We start from the raw sequence: 21,812 nt of genomic DNA, 5'->3' as shown, positions 1-21,812 counted from the left end.
AGTACTAATTAACTCTAACCTTTATTCTTATTTTTAATTAAAGATTGTAGTCTGGGGCGGATTGATTTACCAAAATGACCATGGTGAAACAAATATTCAGTGTCAGTGGAGATTTTTTTTTGGGGGGGGTTGAAGTTAATGGAATGAAAAGTAATAAAATGAAACAGGTTTTATTTAATGGAAAATTAATTACTGTATGGCAGACACATGGAAGTTAAGGAAATAAAGAATGAGGCAAAATATTTTATATCATCGTTCTGTCAAGGCAATAAAAGACCAGGACTAAATTAGAATGTGAGCAAGAAGCTTATCAGCCTTATTGATCCTTTGCATATCATTCCGTGTCAGCTTTGCTGAATTATAGGAACAGGTACTCAATCATGCACTCAAGTTTCATAGGAATAGAGTGGCTCGACTTTGACAGTGAGGGACTGCCAAAAAAGAATATCTTAAAATATTTGTTATTTCCTCTGCCACCTTTATGAATGCAATGGTTTATTACTGACCAATCTAGAAAATCTATGACAGTAAACAGCCATTCTAACTCACAAGCAAAATCCTCAGTGTTTTAATTCCTTGCATTTCAGTGGAATATCAGCTGGGCGTTGGTTATTTGCTGTGCTGTATTTGCAGTGAAGGCAAAAACTTACCAAATGAGCTAAATCTATTTAGGTGCAATAACTTTTAATTATGCAATATAAATGTATATGCTTCAACTTGATGTTATGAATTAATTTATTTGACAGCTCAAGGATCAGCTGTATGCATACCTTACACATCCCCTGACTCAAAAACGTTGACATGTGCTGCAATATGGGCACCACTATAGCAATGTTATCATAGCTTGGGGTGCTGGAGTTCAGAGTTCAATCCAGCATCCGCTGTAAGGAGTTTGTACGTCCTCTCAAAGGAACGTGTGGCTTTTCAGAAGGCCTTTGCATAGTGCCGCACATGAGGCTGCTTAACATGATTAGAGTCCATGGTATTACTGGAAAGATTCTGGCATGGATAGAAGATTGGCTGACTGGCAGGAGGTAAAGTATGGAAGTAAAGGGGTCCTTTTCTGGTTAGTGGCCGGTGACTGGTGGTGTGCCACAGGGGTCAGTGTTGGGATGGCTTCTTTTCACATTGTATGTCAATGATTTGGATGAAGGAATTGAAAGCTATTTGGCCAAGTTTGCAGATGATACAAAAAGATAGGTGAAGGGGCAGGTAGTGCTGAGGAAACAGGGTGTCTGCAGAAGGACCTTGACAGATTGGTGGAATGGGCAAAGAAGTAGCAGATGGAATATAGTGTAGGGAAGTGTATGATCGTGCACTTTGACAGAAGGAATAAAGGCATGGACTATTTTGTAAATGGGGAAAAAATTCAAAAATCAGAGGTGCAATGGGACTTGGGAGTCCTCATGCAGGATTGTCGGTGGTAAGCAAGGCAAATGCATGATTAATATTCATTTCAAGAGGATCAGAATACAAATACAAGGATGTAATGCTGAGGCTTTATAAGGCATTAGTCAGATTGCACTTGGGGTATAGTGAACATTCATGGGCTCCTTATCTAAGAAAAAATGTGGCCAGGAAGGAAAAGGTTAACATATGAGGAGTGTTTGATGGCTCTGGGCTTGTACTTGCTGGAGTTCAGCTGAATGAAGGGGCATCTAACTGAAACCCATTGAATATTGAAAGGTGTAGAAAGGCATAGTGGATGTGGACAGGATGTTTCCTATAGCGGGGAGTCTAGGATCAGAATTGAGGAATGTCCATTTAGAACAGAAAGCAAGTAGAATTTCTTTAACCAGAGGGTGGTGAATCTGTGGAATTCATTGCCACAGCAGCTATGCAGGCCAAGTTATTGGGTATATTTAAGGTGAAGGTTGATAGATTCTTGATTAATCAGTGCGTTAAAGGTTATGGGGTGAAGGCAGGAGAATAGGCTTGAGAGGGATAATAAATTAGCCTTGATAGATGGTGGAGCAGACTCAGTTGTCTAATTCTGCTCCTATGCCTTATGGACAGTGAATGTTGTTAAGTTTTTCTGTTATTCAATTTCTTGCTGTTCTTCCACTCCTATTTAATTGAAGACGACTAAGACAGATTCTGTAGGGGTTGTTTCTAATACACCATCTAGTAGATAAAATTACTTTTAGCTCCTCTGAGTGGTTCCATTACTCACTGTATAAATTCATTGAATCATGGGAACTCTCATCACTATTTTAAACTTGGCACAATAATCGGCCTTAGAATCTATTTTCAAAAATATTTTTGCACAGTTACAATTCAGTGTATAAAGAAATCATTCATACAAGGGACAGGATTGAGTGTGAATGGTGGAAAATGCCACATTGAAATCTTCACACGTTTACCAAATGTATGAATTATGGATTAATTAATTCATATTTGTATCTAATGTTCAGTTGCAAAAGCACATGAAAATTGGGCCAAAATTTGTGTTTTGCGTTTTCTCTAGAAAATGTTGGATGAGTGCCAGGACAGAAGGAGTTGTCAGCTTCTTGTCAACAGCAGAATATTTGGGATAGATCCTTGTCCCGGAACCAGTAAATACCTCATGGTTTGGTACAAGTGCCGGCCAAGTAAGTAGCTGAAATAACACTTCTTTCAAACAGAATAATGAAGGAATATACACAACTGAAGGTTTTGAATGTTTAACCTACAATGTAAATAAACCAAGGATTGAAAGCAAAAATATCATTCTACTCTTTTTTTTTGAAGGTCCATCTGTTAAGATCAAACTTTTAGATTTGTGTCAGCTATGGAGAATATACAATTATTTTATGGAATTCTAGCATCACATCTTTGCGCTTCTAGTCTTTGCCATCACCATCAAAGGTATTTTTGCTGCCTTAATCTGATGGCCTTTCAACTTAAGGGATCATGTACTCTAAAATGTCTGCTCTTTTACTCTTCATTTACTGTACGCTCTTTACCTGTTGCACAATTTGAATATTGACTATAACATGTAAATTGAAAATGTGCAAATTTAATCCTCTTTACTTGGGTTGAAACAGAGAACAGAATCTAGAAGTCTGATCAAAGTTAAATAATTTGATCTGGAAATTTATTGACTGGTAGTCTGTTCCTGGAGAATTATAAGCATTACTTACCCGACTCAGCAAATCCCCTATGATTATACGACCATAACACCTAAAACATAGGAGCAGAAATAGGCAATTGGCCCATCAAGTCCGCTCGCTATTTCATCATGCCTCATAGCTTGTTAAGCAGTCTAATGTGTTACACGTTGTCAAAGGCCTTCTGAAAATCCAAGTACATAACATCAACCAATTCTTCTTTGTCAATCTGCTTGTTATTTCTTCAAAGAATTCCAGTGGATTTGTGAGGCAAGATTTTCCCTTGAGGAAACCATGCTGACTATGACCATTTTTACCATGTGCCTCCAAGTACCCTGAAACCTCATCCTTAATATTCAACTCCAACATCTTCCCATCGACTGAGGTCAGACCAACTGGTCTATAAATTCCTTTCTTCTGCCTCTCTCTGTTCTCAAAGAGTGGAGTTACATTTACAATTTTCCATTCTTCTGGAACCATTCCATAATCTAGTGATTCTTGAAAGATAATTATTAGTGCCTCCACAATCTCTTCAGCCACCTGCTTTAAAACCCTGGGGTGTACACCATCTGGTCTAGGTGACTTATCTACCTTCAGACCTTTCAGTTTAACCTTCACACATTTATGGTAACTTCACACATTTGGAACATCCACCATACTGCTAGTGTCCTCCACAGTGAAGACTGATGTAAGATACTTATTCAGTTCATCCACCTTTTCCTTGTCCCCCATTACTACCTCTCCAACATCATTTTCCTCCGGTCTGATTTCCAGCCTTGCCTCTTTTTTATACTTTATGTATCTGAAGAAACTTTTGGTATACTCTTTAATATTATTGACTAGCTTACTTTCGTATTCCATCTTTACCTTCTTAATGACTTCTTTAGTTGCCTTCTGTTGGTTTTTAAAAGCTTCCCAATCCTCTAAATTCCCATAATTTCAATGATTTTTTTTTCAACTATCCAGTTGTTTCATGGCTTCCGTTGCTTAGATGAGTTTTTAAAAATATCTATTTCTTAAAATTAATTACTTGTATTTAAAATTTCTCAGTTGTTGCAGAGGGAGATGAATTCCTGTCCATGAACCAACAAATCTGCAAACTCTGTTGCTAGTCTAGTAACTTAACCACAATACGATTGTACCTGAGATTTCATAAACTTCTGATATCCCGAACATGGGTCTGCATTTTATGATTTATAGCTTCAGTCAGATTCATGGTATAAATTTTAACTTGTGTGCCCCTGCTACTTTCAGAATTGAATTGGCAGGTTAGATTCCGGTGAGTCATTTTAATGAGAAATATTGTTATTCTCTCAAGTTTGAAGTAAATTTGAAATATAAAAAAACCTTGTGGTGGGCGGGGGGGGGGCGAAGGCCCCATGGGATTATGCAGATGATACATAGTCTCAAAAGGAGGTCAGTTATATGATTTATGTCAATCAGGGAAATGTTGGATAAGCAAAGCCTTGATACTTTTTCCCTACTTAACAAATGCATTATTGTTGTGTATCAGAGAAACATCTGTAAAAAACTTCTTGACAAGTCATCATTCATCCAAAGAATTCATTTTGTTGTAATAATCAGATGACATCGGTAAAAAAAAACTAAATTAGAAGAATGCCTCCTGTAGTATCCATTTCTTCTAAAAAAGGGGATAAAGAAGCAAATAGATTTGATATACAGTCCTTGATTTCAGGAGTTAAATGCTTCTTTTATGGCTGTACAACATTCTTATGATCGAGGGAATCTGGAGAATTATGTTCATCTTACTTCAGTGTTAATTTTTGAGTTGCCTGTGGTATGGCTGTGGGTTTTTATCTGGTTTAGAGCCATTTAAAGTAGCAATACTTCAAAGACAAACCAAAGTGTACTGAATGCAAGACAACAAAACCATATCCCTTTTGGAAGGATCTCTGCAGTTTATTATAACATAAACCAAGATAAGCAAATGGAATCAGCTTATCACACAAGGGATTAAGGACTTAATCCAATTTTGTCATATTTAATTTCGTTAATGAGACAGAGGTGAAATGTAACTTTTTCTGGAGTTTCAGAATGTGTCATTTGGGTCAGTTTGTTTCCTACTAAAATATCACTTCAAATCTATAATGCTCAAATTCTGTAATTTAAATCTATGTTTGGGCTTAAAATTTACTTGCAGTAATTTCTTTTGCAATTTTTCAACTGGCTAATTTTCCCTTCTCTTTTGGGTTTGCCAATCACATGTACCATTTTTAGATCAAGCTAATGAGAAATTTCCTCCCAGCTGTCTTTCAAAGTAAATTTATAACTTGTAATATGATTCTTTAATAAAGATTTAACATTTAGGAAATTTCCCAATCTGGACTAGCCTAGAAAAATGTTAGTTCCTTTGTTAATCACCTGCACAGCAGGGCATTTCTGTCAGTTCTCCCTCCTTGATTAATAAAGCCCATTTATTATTTTCGTTTATCTCCTATCCAAACACACTTATCATTGGATTGCATTTTCATTTTGGGATATCCTCAGGCCTATTGCCATTCATTTGGTAATTTGTTTTATCTCTAGAGTGGCTTCAATTAAATTTGGCCATTCATGTCTCTGTCACAAGTGCCTTTCATTTTGATGCTGCTGGAGCACGTGGCCTTTGTAATGTGCTTGTGGCACTATTTCATTACTGAAGCTAATGGCCTTTGAGGCAGCTTTATGTATTGATGGGAGGGCAGCACAGCGAGACAGGCCTTTGTACCAGGACACTCTTTGCAAGGCAGGTGGGTAAATACAGTTTTAGAATGGAAGGCACAGGTCATCACCTTTGACCTCAGGGAAGCAGAACTGCATTATTCTAGAAAACCTTTCAGGCTGCGTGCACTTCTTTACCTTTTGAATATTTGGCATTCCTAATCCGTTAAAATCCATCTATAACAAACAGGCCATCATTCTTCTCACTGTTTGCTTTGGAATTTGGCAAAAAAAAAGTGACCAAGCAAAGGGTAAAGCAAAAGCGAGAATGCCCACAACACAAATTAAAATGACAGATTTTCAGCTACAATTGAAGAGAAACTCTCAAGTAAATGTAAGTTACATTGCAACTTTGTAACTGCAAAGGCTAATATCACTTCTTTGAAATTCCAACTGAATCTGGTTATGTTACAGGCACTGGCTTTAATCCAGCATCTGCTTTATAACAGTGTAAATCAGCAGTAATGAATCTTACTGCAGGCTTCACGTTGACCTCTGGTAGATGAATTGGAGCCTCAATTTAGACTCGGTGGACGCCTTATTAGGTACAGGAGTGGAACCCTGTGTGTTCTTCTGTTGCTGCAGCCCATCCACTTCAAGGTTTGACATGTGCGTTCAGAGATGCTCTTCTGCATACCACTGTTGTACTATATCTGGGTCACTGTCATCTTCCTGTCAGCTTGAACCAGCCTGGCATTCTCCTCTGACCTCTCTCAGTAACGAGGTGTTTTGCCCACAGAACTGCCACTCACCGAATGTTTTTCTGTTTTTCTCACCATTCTCTGGAAACTCCAGAGATTGTTATGCATGAAAATCCCAGGAGATCGGCAGTTTCTGAGATACTCAAATCACCTCGTCTGGCAGCAACAGTCAGTCCATGGTCAAAATCACTTAGATCACATTTCTTCCCCATTTTGATGTTTGGTCTGAGCAAGAAATGAACCCCTTGACTACTGTATATCAGTTCGTTTCTATGCGTTGACTTGCTGCCACATGATTGGCTGATTGGGTATTTGCATTAATGAGCAGGACTACCTAATAAAGTAGTCACTGGGACTATATGCAAGACTTGATTTGCTAATAACAAATCACCAGTTGCATTTTTAATGTTAGCAAAGGAGTAAGGGGATAGATATTTGGTAATGCTTATTTAAAACAAACAATGCACCATAAGTGGTTCAATTGTTTAAGAATGTTTTAAAATTACTTCTTGTGAGCTGCTCTGCCTTTTTTCACTGTAGCAGGTGGTCTTGCAGTGCCTGCTGAAAAGTGATACCCCAGCAGAGGGCAGCTTCATTCTTCAACCAGACTGCAGCATTTGTATTGATTTGGTGTGAGATCTTCAAAGGGCCAGGCAGAAAGCAACATAGTGGACTTCCCAGTAGTTCCTTGGCATCCAGCGGGAGGAAGAGTGCTACTCTTGGTCCTTCCCAAAAAAACTCTGCCTTGTGGGAGCATGGGGCAGCAAGGGGTGGTAGAAATTCCAAACCTTCAGCAATGGTTGCTGAAGGCAAGGCTGCCCAGGGGGAAGTGATGACTTTGTAGATGTTCCCAAAGCCGGAACTGGAAGAATATACGCGTAGGACAAGAGGAGATTTCAGAGATGAGAGATGAGATCGTGGTGAGGTTTGGAAACAAGAGCAGCACTTTGAACAACACAACATCACTTTATGTCTCTGTGGGTCACCGGGAATGGATCAGGACCAAATGGGACTTGGTTATATGCGCAACAGATTTTTGATGACCTTTAGTTATGGAGGGTAGAAAGAGGAAATCAGGTCAAGAGTACATAAGAATTGTTGAGTGTGGGGCTGAATGTTTCTGCTGCCATGAATTGAGGTGATGGGAGCAAGAGTAACCGTAGCTGCCTGATGTTACCGACATCAATTTGCTCAATAATTACAGTTGCCCCACTGGGATTGGAGTTGACCCTTTGGGCCATCCACTCAGAGCTGCCCAGTTCTCGAATCAGACCATGTGTTTTGTGTAACTTTGTGTAGAATTCACCATAGGCTGCTGACCAGATACTGTATTCTGATGAGCTATCATGTTCCTCATTAAGCATCACATATCAACTAACCAGCCACGTCTCTGCCTTTTTCTTCCTTGTGAGATGGTCCTTAAAACATAACTTTTCAACTAAGTTTTAGGTTATCTCCCCAATAGTTCCTTGTGTGATTCAGTTGCAGAATTTGACACTGCCATGTTGAGCGTGGACTGTGAATATATTTTTAATTACCCTTGAGAGGGCTCAGGTTGCACACATTTAAGTGGGTTTAAGGATGCTAGTTTGGTAATCCGGGCACAAACAAGGCAGAAAGAAAACACAGAGGTTGAACTTGGCTTTAAAAATAAAATTTGGCATGTTCTAGCACAGAGTACAGATTTACACAGAAAACTATAGACTTTGCAAGAATCAAATCTATATCACACTTCAGGTGACACAAAATAGGCACAGTCTTTGCCTTCTTGTGGTAGTATGGTTGCTAGAAACCCAGTAACATAGTTCCTATTTGAGGTATAGGTAGAAGACAATAATGTCTTATTTAGCTGGAAGGCAGAGACAGCAAGTTTATTGTGGAATCCAAGACTAATGTTCTGGTGGTCCAGATAGAGATTTTCTTCTCAGAGTTGCAAATACAGTGGGTCACGTGTGATGGGAATTCTGAATTCTGTCACACATAACCACGGGATGCATGGGGCTAGAGCCACCCGGTGTAGGTGTAATATGTTCATTTGGCAGATATCTTATTTAACCAGGGAGTCCCCGAAGTCCAATCACAAAAGCAACCATGATAACGTGTCAAGTGATGAGGACACTGTTTCTTCAGGAAGCTGCATACAGTTAACTAGGGAAAGGAGATTTTGTTTTGACCATTTGTTTCCAGGGTAGAATTGTGAAAATTGCTGACAGTAAAATTGTTTACAGAGGGAAGCTGGCAGCTCTGCCTCACATTCATACTTGTGGAACTAAATGTAGAAGTCTTGAAATCCCGTCAGTGATTGTGGAAGCAGCAAGAAAAGGCACTGAATTATTGTGTAGAGAAATTTCCCCTATTTTTGTATTTTTTTGCAATACTGCAATTTGCACCCACAATGAAACCAAATTTCAGAAGTAGTGTACACTGGACAAACTGGTAGATGTAAAATGGTTTATTATTATCATATGCATTGAGGTAGTACAAGATAAAACAACAACACAATATAGAATACAGTGTTACAGTTACAAAGTGCAGTGCAGTTAGACAAGGTACTAGGTCATAATGAGGTAGATTGTGAGCTCAAGAGTCCATTCTTATGGTACTAAGAGAACCATTCATTAATCTTATAATAATGGAACAGTAAGAGCTTAGTTATCAATACTTCCAGGCTTTTATGCCCGTTGGGAGGGGAGAGGAAAGATAATGGCAAGATGGGTGGGTAATGCATCTGGATAGGAAGCTTTTCTGTCATGCGTTGATAAAAATTGGTGATGGTCAGAGGGAACATGCCAAATTTCTTTAGCAACACAGACAAAATGCTGAAGGAACTCAGTAGGTCAGGTAGCATCTGTGGAAATGAATAAACTGTTGACATTTCAGGCTGAGACCCTTCAGGATTGGAAAGGAAGGGGAAAGAGAATGTCATAAAAAGGTGTGGGGAGGGGAAGGAGGATAGATAGAAGGTGATAGGTGAAGCCAGGTGGATGGGAAAGGTAAAAGCTGGAGAGGATGGAATCTGATAGGAGAGGCAAGTGGACCATAGGAGAAAGGGAAGAAGGAGGGGCACCGAGGGGAGGTGATAGGCAGGTGAGAAGAGTGGGGAATAGAAAAAGAGGGGACGGGGAAAGTATTTTATTGGAAGGAGAGATTGATATTCATGCCATCTGGCTACCCAGACAGGATATAAGAAGTTGCTCCTCCACCCTGAGAGTGACCTCATCGTGGCACGGACCGACATGTAGGAATGGGAATGGGAATTGGATTAAAATGTTTGGCCACCAGGAAGTTCTGTTTTTGGTGAATGGAGCAGAGGTGGCTGAAATTTCAAAAGCCTTCTAAAGTAGAAATACTGGTGAGGTTTCCATGTGGTTGGACAAGGACATTTTTAGGAACTTGAAGTTGTCTTGATATCCGCACTATTGACATAAATAGCAATGTGTGCGTTGCTCCTCTTTCTGAAATCAATGACAGGCTCTTTACTCCTGTTTTGTATATTAAGTGTTGATTAGCAGAGACAGTCACAGAGCAATACAACATAGATCCAGGGGCTTCAGCTGAATGAGTCCATGCCAATCATAGTTCCCACCCAGTTACTCCCAATTTTCTGTGTTTGACACACATTCCTTTAAGGTATTGTTTGAAGGAGTGTAATAACAATCTTATCTGAAAATGGTGCAGGTAAAACATTAGACTTATAAATACTTTGTTTCCAGAAAAGGGATGAACCAGCAAACTGATTTGGTTGGTAGAAAATGTCCATTTCTCTAATTACAGATGAATATAAGAGTAAAGTGGCTTGTGAGGATGACAAACTACGCCTGAACTGTAAACGGAGTATGGTGATAGCCATTTACTCCGCTATCTTTGGCCGATCACAAGAAGGGAACTTGGAATGTCCTTACTGGAATGTCGGAGTTCCAGCTATAGGTAAGTGTCATATACTCATGTGTGACCCGCTGTAAGGTTTCACTGCTAATGTAACGGCTTCTCTGTAATGTTCCACTGCCGAGGAAATGGTTTCTCTGTAGCAGCAATGTTTGGGTTATGACTAAAGATAATGGGGCATGCTAGCCAATGAGCCGGATGTTGCTCTTTCTTGTGTGTCTGGGAGCCGGGAATTTGTGATCTTTTACTGGGGAGAGGTGAGGAGAGAAGATGCGAATGGAGAGAGTTGGTAGACCGCCGGACGGGGTGGACTGAGGAGCGAGGGTCCAAAGGTCAGCGACAATCGGAGGAGGTCGATGGTGCACGAACGGCTTTATCAGTGAGCCCCAATGTTTGTTCATTAGACTGTTTCATGAGAATGGGCCCTTTTTCTTTTTTTGTTTTCTTTACTAACCATATAGACAAATTAAGAATTATAAAGCTCAATCGCTTAATCGCATATTGTGTACTGTTCGTTATTTTGTGGTACTGATTTTTAACAGGGGGCATATCGCGCAGCATCCACCCAAATGAGATTTCTTAAGTTTGGCTGGGCTGAGGGATTATCATTCCCTACATTAAGCTGCTAGCCGAAGCGAGAGGTTACACACATGTTAAGAATTAGCTAGTTGTCCATCTAGGTAGAAGGTAGTAAAGGTAATTGTAGAGTAATATAGAAGAGAAACAGGCCCTGTTGTCCAATATGTTCATAATGTCTGCCAAGAACATATCCATACTAATCCCAGTTACTAGCAGAAGTCTGTGGCCCAGTATGCTTGGCAATTCAAGTGTTCCACCAGTTATAGATATACCAAGAGCTCCTTTTACTTTATTCTAAAGAAGGCAAGCAGCTCACATAGCTCCCTCACCACTCAATCTACCTGTGTTGCCATCGTCGGGGATATTTGGACTTGTACACCATCTCCCCTTTGTTCCTCTACTCCTTAGTCTCTACCATTCATGCTGTATGCCCCACCCTAGTTTAAACTCACTCTTCAACGTGAATATGTCTTCTGTGGTTATAGACACCTCTGACATGGGGAAAAAGGTCAAGAACTTTACAGGCAACATCTGTGAGGAGAGAAGCCGAGTCTTAGAGTGATGGCTTTCATCAGAACTTTCCATCTGATTTGAAAATAGGTTATTGATCTGTAACATTAACAGTTTCTCTAACCACAGGCTGCCTCCTGGCATGCTAATTATCTACATTTTTGTCTTTTTTTTATGACAGATTGACTGAGTTTACAATCCTATTTGAATGCTCACAGTTAAGGATTAATAGATGCTAATGAGCTTGCTCTGACTCTGCTTTCTCTAGTATCTGGCTTTTAAACTTATGTCCTATTAAATTGACCTGCCTTAAAGCAGGGGTTCCCAATCTGGGGTCCACGGACCCTTTGCTAAATGGTTTTGGTCTATGGCACAATAAAAAGTTGGGAACCCCTGCTTTAAATCAGCTTTAATGAATGAGATGATGGGGTGGAGTGTGCAGTGTTAAGTAAGCTGAAGTGTAATATTCTCAGAAATGCCTCAGTTGTTTACTTCTTTTGGTTCCAAAATTATCAGTGTAATTTTATTTCATGAAAGGACCATGCTATTGTTGCAATAGCTATAGAATAGTAGACTAATCAATCTCAAATCCTACATATAACCAGAAAGTTATCGTTAGTATTTCACTAAATTTAAACCATTGATTTGAACTGAAGAATTTGCATTGTTATTAACTCTGCATCTGTTCAACTGCTGGAACATTCGTCATCTTTGTTCAAATAATAGTTTGATCGGTCGTGCAGGGGAAGGCATTGGTCCTAGTTCAGTCGAATTAAGAATAACAGCTGTTAAATTCTTCATCTTCAGTACAACCTTCATCTTCTAAGGTCTCCGATATTCTGATACAACTAGAGACTTGCGTAATATTGCTGATGCACAACAGCTATTTTTGAATTGGTGTTTGGTAGATTACTGTCAATGGTGCTGTCCTTAAAACAGAATTAATGCTGTTTTAATTAAACTATCTAACTGCAGTTGATCACATTAGTTTCTATCTTATGATAATTTGACATTTAAATGTGTCTGTTTATCTTGAAATGAAGAAAGAAGTTAATTTGCATTTTATGCTGACCATTACTTCTCAGTCAATAGATTATAAATTAGGGTTTAATAAAATATAGTCCAAATTTTTGCTGTCAAATAACACCTCCAATGTTAAGTCTAATCATGTGATTGTTTAATAGAGGCAGAATTTGAAAACTAGCATTCATGAATGTGCCTGTTACTTTTGGCACGACTGAAGAAGGGAGAAAGTATGACTGGATAACACACAATTAAACAGTTTACCCAAACAAAATAAAAACAATTTTGAACTTTAGCAACAATTTTAATTTGAAAATCACATTATTATGTTTCCCTACAAACTCAGAAGGAATATTTTATGCTATTTCTAATGTAAGGACTGATTCATAATGACAGTGTTTAACAGAGTGCGATCAGATTGGATAATACAATCAATTGTGGATACCAGACAGAAGACCAAAGGACATAGGAATGGTTAGGTCATTCAGTCTATGGAGTCTGTTCCAACAGACGCCAATGAGTGACAATGAAGTATAATACTTCTCCTAGTACAATGCCAAGATTTGAGAAGTTAATGTCAGATAGTGATGCCTTTATGTACAAAATAAGAAATAATTTTCGTGGGCATAGCTTAAAGCAACTTTGCTTTCATTCTTTTGACACACTGAAATGTAGAGCTGACTGAAGATTTGTTCAACAAATCTCCTTCCCCGTAGCCGCAGGGTCACGAAAACTGTATTGGACATTGTAATAAATGACTTTGGAGTATTTAGATCTGATCATTTTCTCAGCATGTGAAAGGCAACTTTAATTTATCACTTTTACGTAAAAATTCACTGGCAATTCTTTCAAAGGCACTCGCAAGAGCGGAGCTCTTTCTGAGATGGAGCTGAAAGACAAACTGTTGGTGCATACCACTGTTCTCTCTAAGCTGCGCAGTAACTAAAGAGCTTCCATGCACATAGCCTTTGTTGTCATGCAGCTGGAATTGCACGGCTGAAAATGTTTGCCAAACTTGAATGACTTTCTTTGTTGTAGTGTATTTCATTATACCACTCAATTAATAAATTAGATCAATTTTCATTTTAAGTATTCATAGTATGCTTATTGCAAAAAAAAATTACGATGCCGTGTAGTTTTCAGGCTGTGTAAAAATCTCTTGCTCAGAGCAATGATTGGTTCACACAGATGTTTAAAAAAATTAGAACGAACTTTGGTGCATATTAAAATTCATGCTCTTCTGTGTGTATTTTAATGCTCGTGCATACGTTGGCATGTGTGTAGGTGATGGTATTGTGAACTCTGAGTCTATGCATCAGGAGTGTTTAAAGCTTTTCGCAGTCCGAACACACCCGCTCCATCAACCTCCTGGTCGTATGGGCCACATTAACCACCTCAGAACCCACAAACCCAGAGTGGAACATGTCATCCTTGATCCCAAGGTACTGCCTAAGAAGATTATCTATCTTAACTAAATACCCTGAAGTGTTTTTTCATGAATTTCCAGAAACCGATGAGATGGCTCAAAATGATCAGGTTATTTCCAGACAGCAGTGAAGCCAGCTGCTGTGGTGTTCCTCACCAAAGGTCACATTCCATTTGTTTCAATAAACATTTTACTGATGCGATCCCTTCCTTCAGTAATCTGTGGCCCTGAAACTGTTCATGCAGCAAGTGTTACTAAATTGCACGGAGTGTGGCTTGCATTTGGAATCCTCTGCCTTGTTTCATTGGGAATGAACGCATAAATTTATTCAGAAAGGAGTTGAAGTTATTTGAAAAAAGGAGAAATATTGAAGTGTATGAGAACTGCCAAGTAAATAGGAATTTGTACATATACTTCGTGAAGAATTACTAGAACAATTATAAGTTTGATGTCTGTTTCTGTGGCATACGCCATCACTTTGTGATCTAAAACAGTTTTCGGATTCCTCATAAAAACTGCCAAGTGATGATATTAGACATTATTGTAACTTCTTATCCAAATACAATGGTATGAATCAGTATATTATAAACTCTGATTAGAATGCATTCCAGCTAAGGGCCAGCAGAAATTGTAGATTCTGTAATATTAGGCCTCCATTTCCTCCCATCAGGGCCAAGTGTCAGCCATTTTTAACATTTTTCTCTTTTTATTGGCCTAGAAGGCAGGAAGGGAAGGGAAGGAAGGAGGGAAGCAGTATGTTGGCAGGTGAAGTGTGCAGAGGATAACCTTTAGAGAATGGGAGAAATGAATGTGGTGGATTGCCTGCGGAAGTTTCAGGGAGGAGATCGGACAATACAGCACAGGAACGGCCACTGTGGTCCACAATGTCTTTAGATTTTTTTTAGATTATGAGGACATGCAGTCCTCTTTTATTGTCATTTAGTAATGCATGCATTAAGAAATGATACAATATTTCCTCCGGTGTGATATCACAGAAACACAGGACAGACCAAGACTGAAAAACTAACAAAAATCACATAATTATAACATATAGTTACAACAGTGCAACAATACCATAACTTGATGAAGAACAGGCCATGGCACAGTAAAAAAGTTCAAAGTCTCTCGAATGTCCCACATCTCATGCAGACGGGAGAGGGAAGAAAACTCTCCCTGCCATGCCCGACCACAGTCCGACTCTGAGTCGTCCAAAAACTTTGAGTTCTGATCAGCCCTCCGACACTGAGTACTGAGCACCATCTCTATCCAAACGCTTCGACCTCAGCCTCTGCCTTCCCGCCGGAGATTCTCGATCGCACAGTAGCAGCGGCAGCGAACCGGCATTTCAGAAATTTCTCCAGATGTTCCTCTGTGCTTTCACGTCTGTCTCCATCAAATCAGAATTGTCCACTGCCCCGATTTAACAGATACAATATCATTTCACTGGAGAGTCACTCGCGCTGCGTTGCGCTGCCATCTTCTCCTCCCTCCTTTCCCACGGACTCTTACAAATCACCGAGGCATCTGTGGACACCAGGTTAGGAACCCTGGTCTCTATGGATCATGATGCCAATCCAAATTACTCCCGTCTACCTATGGTCAATGTTCCTCTACTTTCTGCCTATTCATGTGCCTGACTAAATGCCTCTTAAATGTTGCTGTTGCATCTGTTTCCACTATTTCTCCTGGCAGCATGTTCCAAGTACCTGACATTCTCTGAGTAAAAAAAAAATCTAGCCTCATAAATCTGCCCTAAACTTTTCCCCTCTCACCTTAAATCTATGCCCTCTCGTATCTGATATTTCTATGCTGGGATAAAGACTCTAACTATCTACCCTATCTATGCCTCTCATAGTATTATTCAAGATTCAAGATTCAAGATTCTAGATTCAAAAAACTTTATTGTCATTCTAACCGTACATCAGCTCTGCAGGGCAGAATGAGACAGCGTTTCCCAGGAGCGTTATGTGCTTCTATCAGGTCATCCGTCAGATTCTGATCCTCCAGAAAGAAAACAATCCTAGTTTGTCCAAACTCATAGCTAATATTCTTTAATCAAGGCAACATCCTGGTTGAGCTCCTTCTGTATCCTCTCCAAAGCCTTCCCATCTTTCCTGTAATGCCGTGAAGACCTGGACCCAGCACTTGAAATATGGCTTAATCAATGCTTTATACAACTATAACATGATTTACCAACTTTTATACCCAACACCTAACTAACTAAAGGCAAGCATGTCATACATCTTATTATTATTTTGGAGGATCTATCTTGGGCCCAGCACGCAAGTGCAATTACAGAGAAAGCATGGCAGTGCCACTACGTCCTTAGGAGTCTGTGGAGCTTTGGCATGAATGGCATCTCAAACTTTGACAAACTTCTATAGATGTGTAGTGGAGAGTATGTTGACTGACTGCATCAGAGCCTAGTATGGAAATGTCAATACCCTTGAACCGAAAATCCTACCCAAAGTAATGGATATGGCCCAGTCCATCACGGGTAAAGCCCAACTCACCATTGAGCACATCCACATGAAATGCTGTTTCAGGAAGGCAACATCCATCATCAGGGACCTCCTCCACCCAGGATATGCTTTCTCTTCACTGCTGCCATCAGGAAGAAGGGGCAGGAGCCTCAGGACTCACACCACCAGGTTCAGGAACAGTTATTACCCCTCAACTTTCAAGCTCTTCAATCAATGGGGATAACTTCACTTGCCCCATCATTGAAATGTTCCCGCAAATTATGGACTTACTTTCAATGACTCTTCATATCATATTCTTAACTTTTCTGCTCATTTATTTATTATTGTTTCTTTCGTTTTGTGTCTGCGCAGTTTGTTGTCTTCTGCAGTCTGGTTGATCACCCAAGTTGGGTGGTCTTCAGTTGATTTAGTTATGGTTATTAATTTATGTATTTATTGAGTATGCTCATAAGAAAATGAATCTCAGGGCAGTATATGGTGACATATGTACTTTGATAATAAATTTATTTTAAACTTGGAACATCTTGTATACTGCCCTACCTATTTGCATTGCCACTTTGAGGGAGCTATGACTTTGCACCCTAATATCCCTCTGTACATTAATGCTCCTAATGGTCCTGCCATTTACAGTGTATGTATCTGTGACATATGATATCCCAACATTCAATAGTACACACTTGTCCAGATTAAACTCCATCTGCCATTTCTCTGCCCACATTTCCAATATCTATGTCCTGCAGTATTGTTTGACTGTCTACATTTCCGACAATTATTGTGTCATCTGCAAACTTACTGATCAGCACACTTACGTTTTCATCCAAATATGACAAAAACAAAGCTCCCAGCAATTGATCTTAGTGGAACTCAAACCCCCAGTTTGAATCACACACCTCCACTACTACTCTCTGTATGCTGTGACCAAGCCAATTTTGAATCCAGTCTATCAAGACATCATGGAGTATTTCTCTCAGCAAGTGAAGAGCAGCCATCGAGAAATTGGATCAGGCTTACTGTCCTTGTCGTGGGGCTAGGCTTGAGATTCAGGGGGGACAAAGAACCACTCCTAATATGTGACTCCTCCCCTCCCTTACAGAGGCTAGTAAAGTGAAGTCCCTTCATTCCCAGGTCCTCACTGAAGAATGATGGCTGAGGAAGGATAGCAAGAGAATCTCAACAGGATCTATCAGGAATTGCCATTATTAACAGATATAGTGTTCTACAATACAAATATAAATAAAATTACATAATTTAATCTGTTCTACTTCTAGAAACAAAAAGCCTACTAACATTTGCAAATTATAGCCTTCAATAAAACATTAATATTTCTGCTTCCTCACCTTCTATTAGTGTTATTGATTGGAATCAGTTGTAGCCTCTTGCTGTATGGTTCAAACCTTGATTAACTTGTGTACAAATAAGCTAATGATTTATTAAATGCCAAGGTTCTCTTTTACCTAAGTCAGTCATGATCTTTAATCACTCATACCAATGTTGCATAAGACCGTAAGACAAAGGAGCAGAAGTCGGCCATTCAGCCCATCGAGTCTGCTCCACCATTTTATCATGAGCTGATCCATTCTCCCATTTAGTCCCACTCCCCCACCTTCTTACCATAGCCTTTGATGCCCCGGCTATTCAGATACCTATCAATCTCTGCCTTAAATACACCCAATGACTTGGCCTCCACTGCCGCCCGTGGCAACAACTTCCATAGATTCACCACCCTCTGCCTAAAAAAATTTCTTCGCATCTCTGTTCTGAATGGGCACCCTTCAATCCTTAAGTCATGCCCTCTCGTACTAGACTCCCCTATCATGGGAAACAACTTTGCCACATCCACTCTGTCCATGCCTTTCAACATTCAAAATGTTTCTATGAGGTCCCCCCTCGTTCTTCTAAACTCCAAGGAATACAGTCCAAGAGCAGACAAATGTTCCTCATATGTTAACCCTCTCATTCCTGGAATCGTTCTAGTGAATCTTCTCTGTACCCTCTCCAACGTCAGCACATCCTTCCTTAAATAAGGAGCCCAAAACTGCCCACAGTACTCCAAGTGAGGTCTTACCAGCACCTTATAGAGCCTCAACATCACATCCCTGCTCCTATACTCTATTCCTCTAGAAATGAATGCCAACATTGCATTCACCTTCTTTACCGCCGACTCAGCCTGGAGGTTAACCTTAAGGGTATCCTGCACGAGGACTCCGAGTCTCGTTGCATCTCAGAACTTTGAATTCTCTCCCCATTTAAATAATAGTCTGCCCGTTTATTTCTTCTGCCAAAGTGCATAACCATACACGTTCCAACATTGTATTTAATTTGCCACTTCTTTGCCCATTCTTCCAATGTATCTAAGTCTCCCTGCAGACTCTCTGTTTCCTCAGCACTACCGGCCCCTCCACCTATCTTTGTGTTATCAGCAAACTTAGACACAAAGCCATCTATTCCATAATCCAAATTGTTGATGTACAACGTAAAAAGAAGCAGCCCCAACACGGACCCCTGTGGAACACCATTGGTAACCAGCAGCCAACCAGAATAGGATCCCTTTATTCCCACTCTCTGATTCCTGCCAATCAGCCAACGCCCTAGCAACGTATGTAACTTTCCCGTAATTCCATGGGCTCTTGTTAAGTAGCCTCATGTGTGGCACCTTGTCAAAAGCCTTCTGAAAATCCAAATATACAACATCCACTGCATCTCCCTTGTCTAGCCTACTTGTAATTTCCTCAAAAAATTGTAATATGTTTGTCAGGCAGGATTTTCCTTTAAGGAAACCATGCTGAGTTCTGCCTATCTTGTCATGTGCCCCCAGGTACTCTGTAACCTCATCCTTGACAATCGACTTCAATAACTTCCCAACCACCGATGTCAAGCTAACAGGTCTATAATTTCCTTTTTGCTTCCTTGCCCCTTTCTTAAACAGTGGAGTGACATTTGCAATCTTCCAGTCCTCTGGAACCATGCCAGAATCTACTGACTTTTGAAAGATCATTGCTAATGCCTCCACAATCTCCACAGCTACTTCCTTCAGAACACGAGGGTGCATTCCATCTGGTCCAGGAGATTTATCTAACTTTAGACTATTCAGCTTCCTGAGTACTTTCTCTGTCGTAATTGTGACTGCGCACACTTCTCTTCCCTGCCACCCTTGAGTGTCCGGTATACTGCTGATGTCTTCCTCAGTGAAAACTGATACAAAATACTGGTTCAGTTCCTCTGCCATCTCCTTATCTCCCATTACAATTTCTCCAGCATCATTTTCTATCGGTCCTATATCTACTCTCACCTGTCTTTTACTCTTTATATACTTGAAAAAGCTTTTAGTATCCTCTTTGATATTATTTGCTAGCTTCCTTTCATAGTTCATCTTTTCCCTCTTAATGCAGTACCATTACAAAGTATAAGATGACAGGGCATAAATCGAGTGGACTGCCAGCACCTTTTTCTCCAGAATGGCAATGACTAATATTATTGGGCGTAATTTCAAGGCAATTGGAGTATAGAGTGGAAGTCAGAGGTAGGTTCTTTTACATAGAGAGTGGCAGGTGTATGGAACTTACTGCCAGCTGTGGTGTCAGAGTCAGATACATTAGGGGCATTTAAGAGACTCTTAGTAGGCACATGGATGAAAGAAAAATGGAGGGCTATGTGGGAGCAAAGGGCTAGATTGATCTTGGAGTGGGTTAAAAGGTCAGTACAACATTGTGGTCCAGGGGCTTGTACTGTGGTGTACTGTTCTATGTTCCAAGAAAGGCAGTACTGCTTTCTGATGACTTGATTAAAGCTTCCTTGTACTGCTGAGGTGAATTGAACTTTTGCCACATTTATTTGTTTTGTAGTCACTTTTGAAGGCTCCCGGAGAAGCAATTTAAACTCTGTGCATCCTTGTTATTACAGACTGAAGAAAACCAGAGCCTGCCATCAGTGATTGATTAGAAAAGGAAACTTCTTTGATAAATAGGCTGTTGTGGGTCTCTGGGGAAAATTGACAGATAGTCATCTGTACTAGCCAGTACAGGAGAACAATTAGCAACAAATGCATTACCAAATGCTGTGTTGTAGATTTCCTATCTGGAAATAGTATTGATTACTGATCCAGTCCTCTGCAATCAAAGAGCAGATTATTTACAAATTCAGGCCACATTACAGAGAAGTGTGTCTTCATGCACAAAGGAAAAAAAGACAAGCAAATTAGAAATAGAAGCTACAGTAGGCTTATTCAGACCGTGTCCTTCAGATCTGCTCCCAACATTCAGCAAGCTCTCTTTGCAAATGGCCTCTGCTATTCCCTTATCAACACACGAAATGCTGGACCAACTCAGTAGATTTGGCCGCATCTATAGAAGGGGAAAGATGCCAGAATAAAAAGGTGGGGAGAGGGGAAAGAAGCTAGCTGGAAGGTGATAGGTGAAGCCAGGTGGGTCAAAAAGGTAAAGGTCTGGAGAGAGAGGAATCCAATAGGACAGGAGAGTAGACCATAGGAGTGACCCAGGGGGAAATAATAGGCAATTGAGAAGAGGTAATAGGTTAGAGTGGGGATTAGAGGAAGAGAGGAGGGGAGAGGGAAATTTTTTACCGGAAGGAGAAATCGATATTCATGCCATCCAGTTGGCAACTACCCAAACGGAATAAAAGACGTTGCTCTTCCACCCTCAACATGGCCTCGTCTTGCACAAGAGGAGGCCAGGGACCGACATGTTGGAACAGGAACAGGAGTAGGAATCGGAACTAAAATGTTTGGCCACTGGGACGTTCTGCTTTTGGCCGATGAAGTGGAGGTGCTCGTTGAAGCAGTCCCCAGTTTACGACGCGTCTCACCAATGTAAAGGAAGCTGTATTGGGTGCGATGGACACAGTAGATGCCCTCTGCAGATCCACGGCTGAAGTGTTGCCTCGCCTGGAAGGACTGTTGGGGCCCCGAATGGGGGTGATACAGGAGGTGAATGGGCAGTGTAGCACTTTGGATAAGTACTTGGGGGGGGGGTAGGTTAGGACAAGAGGAACTCTATCACTGTTAGGGTGGGAGGAAGATGGGGTGAGTGCGGAGGGAGCAGATGTGGTTGAGGGCAGCATCAATAGCAGAGGGGGGGAAACCCCATTCTTTGAAGTTGGAGGACACCTCAGATGTCCTGGAAAGGGAAGCCACATCCTTGGAACAGATGCAGCGGAGGTGAAGGAACTGAGACTAAGGAATAGCATTTTTGCAGAAGATAGGGAAGAGATATGGTCATGAAAACTGTAGGAATTGCTAGGTTTATCAAAGATGTCAGTTGACAGTTTGTCTCCAGAGATGGAGACAGAGAGATCGAGAAAGGGGAGGGAGGTGTCAGAATGGACCAAGTGAATTTAAGGGCAGGGTGGAAGCTAGAGGCAAAGTTGATAACATTGATGA

The 21,812-nt window shown here is 40.4% G+C and overlaps 1 protein-coding gene across 4 annotated transcripts in view; it reads left to right on the top strand.

Annotated features, from left to right (window-relative positions):
• The window catches only part of LOC134338816 (protein eva-1 homolog A-like), a 301,553-nt gene that overhangs the window by 111,988 nt on the left and 167,753 nt on the right, over positions 1–21,812 (top strand). For 3 of the 4 annotated variants that reach the window (XM_063034913.1, XM_063034895.1, XM_063034903.1), the window contains exons 3-4: positions 2,468–2,591; positions 10,286–10,438. In XM_063034913.1, the coding sequence (XP_062890983.1) occupies positions 2,468–2,591; positions 10,286–10,438 (277 nt within the window). Of the gene's footprint in view, positions 1–2,467; positions 2,592–6,257; positions 6,420–10,285; positions 10,439–21,812 lie in introns of those variants that run through there. The other variant, XM_063034922.1, reaches the window with a different exon arrangement.

Source organism: Mobula hypostoma, chromosome 2, assembly GCF_963921235.1.
Source record: "Mobula hypostoma chromosome 2, sMobHyp1.1, whole genome shotgun sequence".
NCBI lineage: Eukaryota > Metazoa > Chordata > Chondrichthyes > Myliobatiformes > Myliobatidae > Mobula > Mobula hypostoma.
The sequence above is the reverse complement of the archived record's forward strand: the minus strand, read 5'-3'. Positions and strand labels throughout refer to the sequence as shown.